This window comes from Lates calcarifer, linkage group LG24 (genome assembly GCF_001640805.2).
Source record: "Lates calcarifer isolate ASB-BC8 linkage group LG24, TLL_Latcal_v3, whole genome shotgun sequence".
Taxonomy (NCBI): domain Eukaryota; kingdom Metazoa; phylum Chordata; class Actinopteri; family Centropomidae; genus Lates; species Lates calcarifer.
This window is the reverse complement of record NC_066856.1, coordinates 1,718,484-1,731,127: the sequence shown is the minus strand read 5'-3', so window position 1 is coordinate 1,731,127 and position 12,644 is coordinate 1,718,484. Positions and strand designations below refer to the sequence as shown.

General features: G+C 43.0%; 1 protein-coding gene across 1 annotated transcript in view; it reads left to right on the top strand.

Annotated features, from left to right (window-relative positions):
• The window catches only part of adarb2 (adenosine deaminase RNA specific B2 (inactive)), a 162,325-nt gene that overhangs the window by 126,179 nt on the left and 23,502 nt on the right, over positions 1–12,644 (top strand). Inside the window, exon 4 of the mRNA XM_018698281.2 lies at positions 10,245–10,359. Within this exon, the coding sequence (XP_018553797.1) occupies positions 10,245–10,359 (115 nt within the window). The remainder of the gene's footprint in view (positions 1–10,244; positions 10,360–12,644) is intronic.

Sequence of the window (12,644 nt, the reverse complement as noted above, 5' to 3'; positions counted from 1 at the left end):
CCAGGAATACTAAAAACTATAATAATAATAATAATACATTTTATTTATAAGTGCCTTTCTGAATGCTCAAGGACACTACACAATATATAATAATCAATTAAACTGTACAATAGACAGTAATCAATACAGCTGTACAGTATACAATGATCAGATAAAATCAACATATAAAAGAATGTAGGGCGGTGAAGTTGCAGTAGGATGGTTAGAGTGAGTAGGCGATCTTAAACAGATGGGTTTTGAGTCTGGATTTGAAAACAGGAAGGGAGTCAACATTTCGGAGGGCTGGAGGCAGAGAGTTCCAGAGCAGGGGAGCAGAGCAGCTAAAAGCTCTGCTCCCCATGGTGCTGAGACGAGCAGAGGGTACACAGAGATGAATGGAGGAGGAAGATCTGAGGGAACAGGACAGGGTGGCATGTGTAGGAGGTCAGACAAATATTGGGGGGGGCAAGGTTGTGGATGGCTTTGAAAGTAGGAGGAGTTTGAATTCAATACGCTGTTTAACTGGGAGCCAGTGGAGTTGCTGAAGGATGGGGGTGATGTGATGGTAAGAGGGAGTTGTGGTGATAATGCGAGTGGCAGAGTTCTGGACCAGTTGAAGCTTATGGAGGGACTTAAACACTAAAAACAAGACCTCAGCTTGCAAACATGCTCCCAATGACAATGGTTACATGGGGTTATGTAGCTGGTATAATGTTTACCATGTTCACCATCATAGAATAGCATGTTAGCATGCTAACAATTGCTAATTAAAACTGAATACAGCTGACGCTGATGGGAAAGTTTTGTAGGTATTTGTTCATAAACCAAAGTATTGGACATATTTTGACCTAATGATGGCACCAAAGGACAAAGTCAGGGGATCAGCAAACTTAAAACATTTCATCCGGATGGGCAGACATGAAACTGAACCAAATTTCAATACAAATAATGTTTTTTGACATATGTCACTAAGAAATAAATATGTGAACCTCATACTAGACTGAGATATTTCAATTTGGACCAAAGTGGTGGACCAACCGACCAATTACATGGCTACAAATGTCATTGCTGTGTCTGTATGTTTCTGCACAGTTTAGATGGTTCCTGACTGAAGAACTGGGCCGTAGGGATCAACCATGGCCCCAAGTGGAGAATGAGAAAGAAATAATGATCCACTTCTATATTTAGCATCATCACTAGGAAGTGGTGTCCTTGGTTTTGGATGAGGCTATCATTCTTGTGGTAGCTCATCCTTGACTCTGATCCTTACCACATGCACCAGGCTTATGGTCTTGGTTTCCACCTTTTCAAGCCTAATGAGGAATCTCTGCTTGTGCTCTGCTTTGCTGTTGGAAACCTGTGGTGCAGCGTCCCATCCCCCCACCCGCACTGGAAAAAGAAGGAGGGGCAAGCTGTGGCAGAGGCAGATAAATTGCACAATCTCTGCCACTCGCGTTCTCTCTGGTGCTCCTTCATGTGCCTTTGTTCTCACTCGCTAACATCAAGCACAGGGTTTGAAAGGGAAAAACCTCTTCTTATGATGACGATGGCCGTATGGTGCAGCCCGGCCGCCTGATCTGACTGACAAGGCCCCGCTGTTCAGGCAAAAAGTTTGACACTCACACACACACAAACACACACACACTGAGAGGAATCTGTTCCACAGGCTGCAGGGCCATCTGGCCATCACATAAGAAAAGGTTGGATGTAGTTAGAGGCGAGGTGCTGGAGTGTTTCACATCCCTCTCCAAATTTGTACACAGTTCAGCTTCTCTGGGTTGCACTTTGTTGTCGTCACATGACACAACGGCATCTTTTACTGTCAATAAAAGGCGAGACAACAGAGCGACCACTGAAAGAAGATCCGAGTTTTTTCCTCCTCTTGTGATACTGATCTAGAGGACAGCGAGAGAAGGAGCAAAAGATTTAGGAGTGAGAGTGATGCTATGTGTCATATGGAGAACAAACAAGAGGGAAATCTGTCTCACCGTGAGGAGTCTGGCTTTTTCACAATCTAAAAAGCCCCCAGAGGCAACGCTTCAACCAAATGAATAGATATCCATTTTCAAAAGCCTCATGCTTGGCGGCAGGCGAGGGACGGGGAGAGGGACGGGTGGGGTGGTGGAGGTGGTGGTGGTGGAGGGGGAAGATATCTAGGCAGAGGGCAGACACTATTAAAACTCGGGAGAATGAATTGTTAAATACCTCTATAAAGAAATATAAGACATGGCCCCGTTTTTATGCTGCCTGGGCCGCTCTGCAGGCGGGTGATAAGGTGGTGAGGGTGGTGGGTTGAAGCGCGCGCGTGTGTGTTTTTCCTGAGGGTGGGGTAAAATCAAGCCCCCCGTTACAGTGAAGACGAGCAGCAATGTTCATGGAGGAGCGACACACGTGAACACACACAATCAACACAGCCACCTCAGTTTTACACTCCACATTTCACCAAGTTAACAGAGGTACGATGTGTGGAAGCATATGGAGAATGTTATGGAAGGCCTTAAAATGTAATCACTGATGAATCTGGAGCTGTCATTTCCCTTTGGGGCCTTGGCACTAAACAATAAATTATACAATTGAGCATTTTTTCTGTCTCACTACACACACACACACACACATGCACACCATCACCTCTACCAGCATGCTCAGACTTCTAGGTCAGGCAGTAGCGGAGAAAATTTCCCCGTTGACATTTTGTGTTTCTGGCACAATATTGACTTCAGAGGGAAGGCAGCAGGAGGATTGTTGGTGACATTCCACATTACCTTGGAGATAGATGCCGAAGTGTTTACGTGCACAAACAGGTGGGGAGGGGGAGAGAGGGGGGGGAAGAAGAGGCAGGGAGAGGGGAGGGGAGGATGGATGGATGGACAGATAAAAAAAAAAATAGGCCAGCAATGTACTGAAGATTCTCATCATTTTTTAAAACTTTGTTCTTCACTTCACTCTGAGTTTCTCAAAAACATTTTTACAACCAGAATCTTACATCACACCCACAGCTCTTTACTCTGCTTTTGTTTTTGTTTTTCTTAGCAGCTAGAATCAATATTTTATATCAACAATGCCTCTCACAGTGACATGACCACATGCATTTTTTAGTGAAAAAAAGCTCTGATTAACACTACCTCTCTGGCTCTAAATGGCACTCTGACAGACTGTGTGTGTGTGAGAGAGAGAGAGAGAGAGAGAGCTGTAAGAAAGACGTGTGAGAGCTCCAGTCATTTTCCTCCAGACCCTCTACTTTTGGGATTTGTCTATAAGTTTGTGAAGTGGGAAACACAGGCACAAATGTTTAGGTTGGGTATGTCTTTGCCTCAGATTGTCTTCCTCCACTCATTTCTTTTCATTATACAATCACACATCTAAAATACACATGTACCACACATCTGCAGTTCTTCATACACCAGAATTATATTTTGGCAAATGTAAAAATGCATTAAAACACTTATGTTTTGTATTCAGTTGAAATCCAGATGATTTAACACAATTTCATTAACATTTATTCACATATATGAGTCTCTGTTGGTCAGATAACAAACCTGTGGTAATGCACCTGAAGCTGCTGAGCAGTAACAGTTAGCTATCCATAATCTAACACAAACATATAAATGATTTATGGTCCCCAGACATGTTTTTATCATCATCACAGCTCCACTCATGCCACTTTCTCACCCATACAGATCATTCAATAGTAAAACTGATCAGGGATCAGATAACTGGTACAACAGCTCAGTGTGTCATTTGTAGGACCGATGCTTTCACTTGTGGTGGTGGGTGGTGTGGTGTGTGACCAGTGTGCATGCATTGAGAGAGGGAGAGTGTAAGCCAGGTTTTTTTCTGTCACCACAATTTAAAACACCTCACATGTATTGGTAGATGCTACAATTTCCCAGTGTTCCTTAAACACCTCACATGCAGGCCATGATAGAAGCTAGCTAGATGGTTGTGCACAGAGAAGCCACCAGTTCTCAGTCAGTTACTACAGTACATGCAACTCAGACAGGTGTGAGTTAGTTTGAAAAGAGTGGGATGAGGCATTTTAAGGTGAGATTGAACTAAGCTGAGACCTTGGTGGGTCGCCCAAGTAGAGCCTTTGTGAGGCACAATGTGGTTGCATTTACATTTACTGTGTTTGACATCAAATAACCATCCGATCTGCATGAAGTGACTAAGTGTAAATGGGGTCAAAAGTCAGTGGATCACTTTTAACGTTCTATACCTAAGTGCTTCTTCTTCAATGAGGTTGATTGGGGTATTGCTGCAGTAAATCTCAGCCATTGCAGCTTTAGCAGTTATGAAATAACTAGTGCTCCTCGCTCTCTCTTCCCTGAGGAGGCCCAGAGGAATTGCTAAGTAAATTGGTCAGAACTAATGCAGGAGAGACACCAGGTGGAGTGAGTAACACAACAGCCACTACAGCAGTTTTCGCTCCGAGCACTCTCTACCTGAGATGTATTCCAAGTGGAGCTTACATCAGTCACCGGAAATAGAGTTTGAGAACCAAATTCCCAAATGTAGCTGTACTGGAGCAGCGTTAACCTTGATGCTCATCCAAGAGGAAGTCAGCCAGCCGCACGCCGGCCCTTCGCTCGCTGTGTGGCAGGTCGCACTGATGTTCTGTCTGACTGAGGAGCAAGATCCTTGGCCCCGTTTTTCTGCCACATTAGGCCCACACTGAAGGTGGCACTCAACTCCCCCACTGAGGAAAGATGGTGTGTGTGACTGAGTGTGGCTGTGCTATGTGAGGAAGATTGTAGATACAGATAGGTGTATGTATGTAGATATTAGCTGATGTAAACAGAGACAGAGGTTTATTTGTCAGAGAACCACAGCTGTAAATCGCAGCCTGTTTTCCTTTTGTGTCAGGTGATGTAGATTATGTTGTTTCCTCTCTCTGGCTGACAGGATGAGGAAATTATAGGCTCTGACTCACTGCTGGCCTCTTACTCCTGGCACATCACTGCCCTCTATCACGAACCAGCATGAGAGAGCAGGAGAGACGAAACAGAGGAGGAGGAGGAAGACGAGGAGGCAGGGTGGTTAAAGGGAGAAGAGAGAGGAGAGAGAGAATGAAAGGCAACAGAGTCTGGAGAGTCAGACTTAAAAAGATGGAAAGAGAAGGGGAGGAAACATGAACTGAGAGAGGGAGAGGGTGAGGTGAAGGAGGAGCAGAGAGAGAACAAAAGGAGAGGAGGAGGAGGAAGCAGGGGGGAGGGACAAAAAGCTGGGCCGTGTGCCAGGGTCTATTCCACCTTTGCTCTCCAGGCCTTTCTGAGCTGCCACCTTCTCTCACCTCAGTAATGTCATCAATGAAAAGGCCTTTAGGAGGGATGGAGGACTTGACTCAGGGTTCAGGCTGTGACCAACACCAGCTGACGCTGCCAAGCCAAGCGGGATTCTGTTCAAATTAATTGGATGTCACTTTCAGGTACAAGGAACAAGGCAGGGTTTTGTTTTTTCAGATTTTTGTTACTCATGCTCACTCATGAGCACAGGATCAGGAAATCCGGCTGCTGTGCTGATGAAGAGTGATGCCAAAACAAGGCTGCCCTTCACTCCTCCCTCAGATGCTGACTATCAGGAAGTTTTGACCTCACAGGCACAGAACAGTCCTTATAATTAAATAAAAATGTAATAGTAATTAGATAATCTATTGATTCTGACAGCAACTTTAATGATAGTGCTGCGTACTGCACTTATAGCAACACAAATTCAATTTCAATTCAATTCAGTTTTATTTATATAGTGCCATATCACAACAAAAGTCATATCAAGGCACTTTTCATATAGAGCAGGTCTAGACCATACTCTTTAAAATAGGTATTTACAGAGAGAGACCCAACAGATCCACCATGAGCAGCACTAGGTGACAGTGACAAGGAAAAACTTCCTTTAAGAGGCAGAAACCTCGAGCAGAACCAGACTCAGGGTGGGCGGCCATCTGCCTCGACCTGTGGCCGGTTGACGAATGAAACTAATATTTTCATTATTGATTAATCTGGTGATTATGATTTGGACTTATCAATTTATAGTTTAGGCTATGAAAAGTAAAAAAAGAAATACTGAAAGATGTTACAGAAACAGTCCACAACCCAGATATTCATTTTAAAATGACATCGAACAGACTAAAGCAAAAAGCTTCACATTTTTGCAGCTGAAATGAACTGATTCTGTGAATCTTTGTAAAAGACAGAAACAATTAATCCATCATCAAAATTATTGCCAATTATAGGAGTATTGTCATATTTAATCTGTGAGGAGTTCACAATTCTTCTGTCTTGAAACAACAGTTAGGTGTCCATATGAACACTGACAGAGGTTTTTGTTTTTGTAATCATTCCTGTAGTCGTTCATTGCCGACAATAAAAACAATCCCCCTTATTCATTTTTAAAATCCACAGTTCACCCTCTGTATTAAAATGTCTGAAAAAGTTTATCTGAAGCTAATGTGAGGTTTCAGAGTTCGATCAATCACACTGCTGTCTTCAAAGGTTACAGCCTTTTTAGTACAAAATTTCCCTCAGGAGAAACATACATACATTAGCTTCAAATAAACATTGGAAATATTCTTGATTTTATTCCCAACCAGTTAAAGTGTATGGAAATGACTAAAAACAACAGTTAACATTGTACAGAGAAAATCCTCTGCTCCTCAGTGATCGACTAAGTCAAGTAAACATGAAAATATTTCACATTAGTTGTTTAAAACGGCTTTTACTATGATATTTAGTATATATCTCACTTTTATGCTTACAGTCATTTTGTCAGTGGTCACTTATTGCAAAGGGCCAGAGTCTTTGTAACATGAATCAGCCTCTGAGCTTCCATGAGGCCTCTGAATCTGAACCGATGATGTGGTGAATCCGTCCATCTGCTTGTTTTTTTTTGCTTCCTGTTTGTCCCTGTCACTGCAGCATGAGCTGGACTGAGTTCAGGCTCAACAAACAGGTGGATCATTCAAGCAGAAAATAAACAACATGATCTGAGAGTTCAGAGGAGAACTTGTCTCTTCTTCTTGTTCTTTTTGCCAGTTAAAGAGAACATTCATCTCAGACGTGACCTGATACATCGCTCTTCTAAATCTCTTGGAAACTCGTCTCTTAAAGTTCTTCACTGTTTTGACTTTTCACAACATCTCACCACCTCTTTCTGTTCTGTTCTCCAAGACAGCTTCAGGCTGACACCAGTGTCAGAGCCACAATATGTGTGTGTGCATACATACACATGGACAGACACACCACCCACCACACCGCGAGCTGTGAGCACCTCCACAGCCAGTTCCAACTGTGAGAGTATTTCACAGCCCTGATGAGGGCTATAATGTGCAATATGCTCACTAATTCAGTCGCTCTCTGCCTCCCTGTGTCTTTTTTCGCCCTTAATCTCTCTCCCTCTCTCTCACTCCATGCGTCTGTCACAGTGGCATCTGTTGATGTCCTTTTAGCTACTGGGGGCTCAATCTGTCCAAAGGCCCACTCTGCTGCCACTCTGGTGCCATCTCCCGGTGATCCATTTATACTCTACAGTTGGCATGAAGGCCACTCTGAGACTAAGCCCTTAATTACCACTGGAGTAAAGAGCATTAGAGGTTTGGAGGGGTATGGATGTGATCCACATGGCTTTGCAGCATCTGTTGAACAGTGTGAAACCAGTGGATATGTGGTGAGAAGTGTTGACTAAAGAGTGAAAATAAGATAGATGAACAGAGGAACAGAGTTCTGCTCATACTTACCATTTAATCTCCTTAAGAAATCCTTACAACTCTGCATTTTATAAAGTGAAAGGCCGAGTCAAATCAGTGGTAAATGTGCTGGGTTCCTTCATGGCACAAAGAAATAGTTTACAGCACAAAACAGGTCGAGGAAGCTGCTCTGTCAGAGAGTCTCCAAATGGCAGATGGTGGAGAAAATGAAAAACTGATGTAAAAATAATGTCCAACATGTTCATCCACTTCAGTGAAGCCAGAGAGAAAACAGTCAGAGAGTGTCAACAATCCTCTTTGATTATAGGAAATGTTGACATAAAATAGGAGACTGCCTGTTCATTTGACAGTGGTTATATTGATTAAAAATACTGCAATAAAAGAACATTTTGTGTTTGCTCTGTGGGTTTTCTACAGTGGCTGTTACAGCTCATGGTCAGATAATGTCAGTGGAACTTTTGCAGCAGCAGATAATCCATAAGAGCTAGGTTAATTAGCAGAGGGTTTCTCCATAGTGTAATCTAATCCTCATCATAGTGTTATCATTGTCTGCTCTGTACTTAACACTACAACATCTACTCCATGTTTGTCCATCCTGGTAGAGGGATCCCTCCTCTGTTGTGTCTTCCTTTTTCATGTCCATTTTAACTTAACACCAGGCTGAAAAACAGTGTCTCACTGTCTTGTCAGGTTAAAAGTTTCACCACTGAGTAAAGGTAGTGTGAGCATGGATGGGTCAAAGGTCAATGTTTTAAGGATGGATTGAACAATTTAAAAGTTGGTGTAAGAAAGAGACAATGATAAACACTCTGTTAGGGCGGTAATGGGAAAGATACTGTAGCAGGAGGGAAAAAGGGGGTGAAAGGAAACAGGAAATGACATACTGAAAAGGTACAAGGAGGAGTCACACCTGGGAGCTGATTAGGGAGGGAAGTTCAAACAAAGGAGTGAGACTGGAAGGAGGTTTTGAGACTGGAGGAGGAGTGAGAGGAAAAAGGAAATGGAGAGAAAACACAAAAAAGAATAGTATCTTGGATAAAAACATGGATTTACATGGTCTTTTCCTGAGGAGTTGAGATGGAATGTTGAACTTGTGGAACTAAGACAGTAGGAAGAGAAAAGGGAACCCTGGAGCTGCCGGACCTGTCCTGCTCGGTTTCCTAAGGCTTTTCTCTCCAGGTCAGAGGACACTTTCATCATCCACACCCCAGATAAGTCCCTTCATTGCCCAAACTCTCCTGGCTTCTCCCATGCTCACCTGAACTGCATTTCTGCTCTCCCTCTCTGAACTGAACTGAACTGAACTGAACAGAACTTGGCTGAGTTGATTCATTTTCCCATATTCATCCATTCACACCTTCACCCTCCCTAAGTGACTGTACCCCCCACATGGACTCACACACACTCTTACCTGCATTCATACCACACTGGCTACAGAACTATAAAATGAGACTGACCTATGAGATTTTTTTTTTTTTCTCTCTTTCTGGAGGTGGAAACTGTGATTTTCTTCACTGATGTGAAAGAGTGAAATAATATAAGATACATATTGCACCTTTATTGGTTGGCTTTTCTTCTGTTCTTTTGTAGCTAGGATGCAAGCCCTCTCTGATTTAAGATTATTAATAAAAATAAATTTGAGAGGTATTGGTGGATAAGTTTATACCTGGCCTGTCTGGTGCCCAGCCATCTTATTAATTTCTGTTAAGAGAGGCGCCTACATTACAATACTGGGCCAGATCAGTTAAATGACTTTGAGTGAGTTTTCAACCAATTCCTGTTCATTGCTGCTTTCTTTGCAAATAGTTATAGTGGAAAAATATATTCATGCATTTAGAAATGTTGTTAAGAGTAAAAGGTTTTATCATCCTCATGCTGTTGATGCTGAGATGAGATACCAAGGTCAATATTTCCTGTTTTTGTTTTTGTTGTTAAGTCTGTTCTAAACTCAAAATAACTTTGAGGTGACTAAAGTGCAAATCAGGTAACAACACAGCAGAGTCAATGTCTCTGTAGTCAACTTAACCTTTAAGTGATGAGAATGTTAACACTAAATCCACTGTATGTGTCCCTGTAGATACTTCAGCATACACTATGTTGAGTGATGGCAGGATAACTGGTAGTTTTGTGCTGGGTGAAATACCAGGGGTCTACTTCCCTCTACACAGGAAGTAAAAAGCCTTTCCCAAAGGCAGACAGTCCAGATTGAAAATCAGACAGACAACAGATGAATACTATAATAAAACAATATATTGATTTAGTAATATTTTATTTCAATATTTTATTTCTGACAACATCTTTCCTTTGGTGCAGCTTGTATTACTCAACATACTGTATGCTGGTGATGGAAACATCACTGTAATGATGTTGAGGGAATGTCTGGGTGATTTCACTTTGTGCGTATAGATAAACAGGTAAGTTGATCTTTGGGCCAGTCTCCCAAAAACTCACTGTGTCACCTGAACAGATTAGAGAGGGTGAATATTTCACAGCAAAATGAAACCTGTGAAGTCAGCCTCCACAGACTGTGTCAAGTAGAAATTAAGGGAGCGATTGTGTTTTGCAGGACTTTGCCGATTCAATATTCCACTTGGTGAGGGAGAAGTACCGGTCGCTGGTGGGCGGCTGCAGTCCTGCGCACGCTCGACACAAATCCCTGGCAGGCATCGTAATGACCCGAGGTATGGCAAATTTCATTGACTTTTATATATCACTTTGAATTATTGAAGTGGTGCAATATAGAGGGAGTGAGTGAGGGAGGTAAAAAGACAGAGAGGAGGAGAAATGGGAAGGAATTCTAGATTGAGAGAGAAACGATAAACTGAGGGTGGGAAGAGAAAGAGAGTTTCCACTCCATGCTGTACCTTGGGCTTGTGCAGGAGAGTATACCTTCCTGATGAATTATTGACTATTCAGAGTCTCTGAGGAGAATGAGACATGGTAGTGAGTGTCACTCATCTCCACTGCATGCTGGACTCGCTGTGCTCAGGCAGCTTTGACAGGAGTTCCAGATGCCACAGTGGGAATCTTAACTAGATCAGCTTAAAACTTAATCTGAAGCCTGACTGAGTGACACACTGAAGGAACAGTGAGGAGGAGGAAGCTTCACACTGTTGTTCTCCTGCAGCATGAAACAATGACTTATTACTACGCATTCATCTTTCATGCTTTATTTATCTTTCATGCATGCCATTTGTTGCACATTATATCAGGGCCTCCTACAGATACACAAATGCACATGAAAAGCGCACACAGACCCGTACAGTATGTACAAACCCTGACACACACACACACACACTCAGATCACAGTATGTGCACTGCTGCAGATGTTCCCATGATCCCACACATGCCCACATAGCCCTCAGGATAACCTTATCAGAGATTTCTACAAAATGAGCCATCTTGATTTTTCTTTCTTTTTTTTTTTTAATGTGTTGAACTCAACCTTTTCACAAAGGTAAACTGAATCATCACCAACACCGGGCTTTGCTTTTGTTGTTAACGCAGCTGTTGGAGTTAGCTGGCTTAACATGTTAGCTATTAGCTGTAGTTGTTAATAGTAGTGCTGAGTATTTTGAGTTCATGTTGTGCACATTTCAGGCCTCAGAGTGGACGACACATTAACATGATGATGTTGAACAGAGATAAAACAATAAGCATCATTATCGTCCCAAAATATGAAGCTGTGGTAGAAACTTTATTTGGCTGCTGGCCAGCACAAGTTAAATGTTAATATTACCTATCTTAACATGCTAGAAGTTGTTGTTGTTGTTGTTAGCTAACACAATGTTATCTAAACATATTGTTAGCTGGTTGTTGGCTCACATGTTGTTTGTTGTTAGGTGGAGATGTTGTAGATAGCAGTGTGTTCTTTGTTGCTTGCTAAGGTGAAGTAACTGAAGAAGACTGGTTGGTTTCTTCGTTGGGCTAGGGCTTAACCTACGAGTAACGCAACATGTTGGAAGATGGTTGTTGTTGGCAAGCATGTGTGTGGGTGCAGGTAAAGATGTGGGCAAAGCACCAGTTACTGAGTGGGTGCCCACCTGAGGAGCCTGCGGACTTACCTGTACTCTTACACTCCATATTGATACCAATTTCGTTTTTCTTAGTACAGTTTAAATCATGCAGGGAAAAGCTTCTTATAGCAGAGTGGCTGCTAATTAGTGGCTGTTTGTAAGAGTAGTAGAACTAAATCAACATTGACTGGATGAGGGTTGGATAAACCTACATTATGTTAAATTAAACAGCACTAGCAACAATATTAGACAGACACACATACAGTAATAGTAATTTAACAACAAATAGGGCCTTTACTTTTTGGGGTGTGATACAAAAATGACCACACACATTCACAAAGGACTACACATGTGGAGTGCTGACACACACACACACACCACACACACACACACACACACAGAGGAGTGTTATCTCCCTGTGTGGCTGCAGGCTGTGGGGGTGCAGGGGTCAGTGAGGAGGGATTGGTATCTCTGCTGTCTTTGGAGTGCTGCAGCTCATCAGTTTAGACTTCAGTGAGACTGGCGCTCATCCTGACCTAATCCAATCCCTCTCCTCTCCTCTGCCTCCCAGTAATTGCTTCTGTTTGTTTATTAATAGCACACGTTATCTTCAAAGATCCAGACGTAGGACTGCCAAGTATTCGCAGTGAGGCGGCGGCTGCAGCAGCAGCAGCAGCAGCGGTGTGGTGGCCAGCGTCCGTGCAGTCAGACACCAAACTTGACAGGAACACTGGGGAGTCCTGTTCTGTTTCTCCCCCCGCCCCTCTCCCTCTCCTGCTTTCTGTGTTTCTCTGTGTGTCTCATGCGTCTGCTTTTGCCTCAAGAATATTAATCAGGGTCCGTCTTTGAACCGTAGACAGACAGCGAACCCCCCACCCTCGCTGGAGTCCCACTGAGACAGTTGAGCCCCAACCTGAGTGAGATTAGCCTCGCCACCAGGCTGAGAGTTG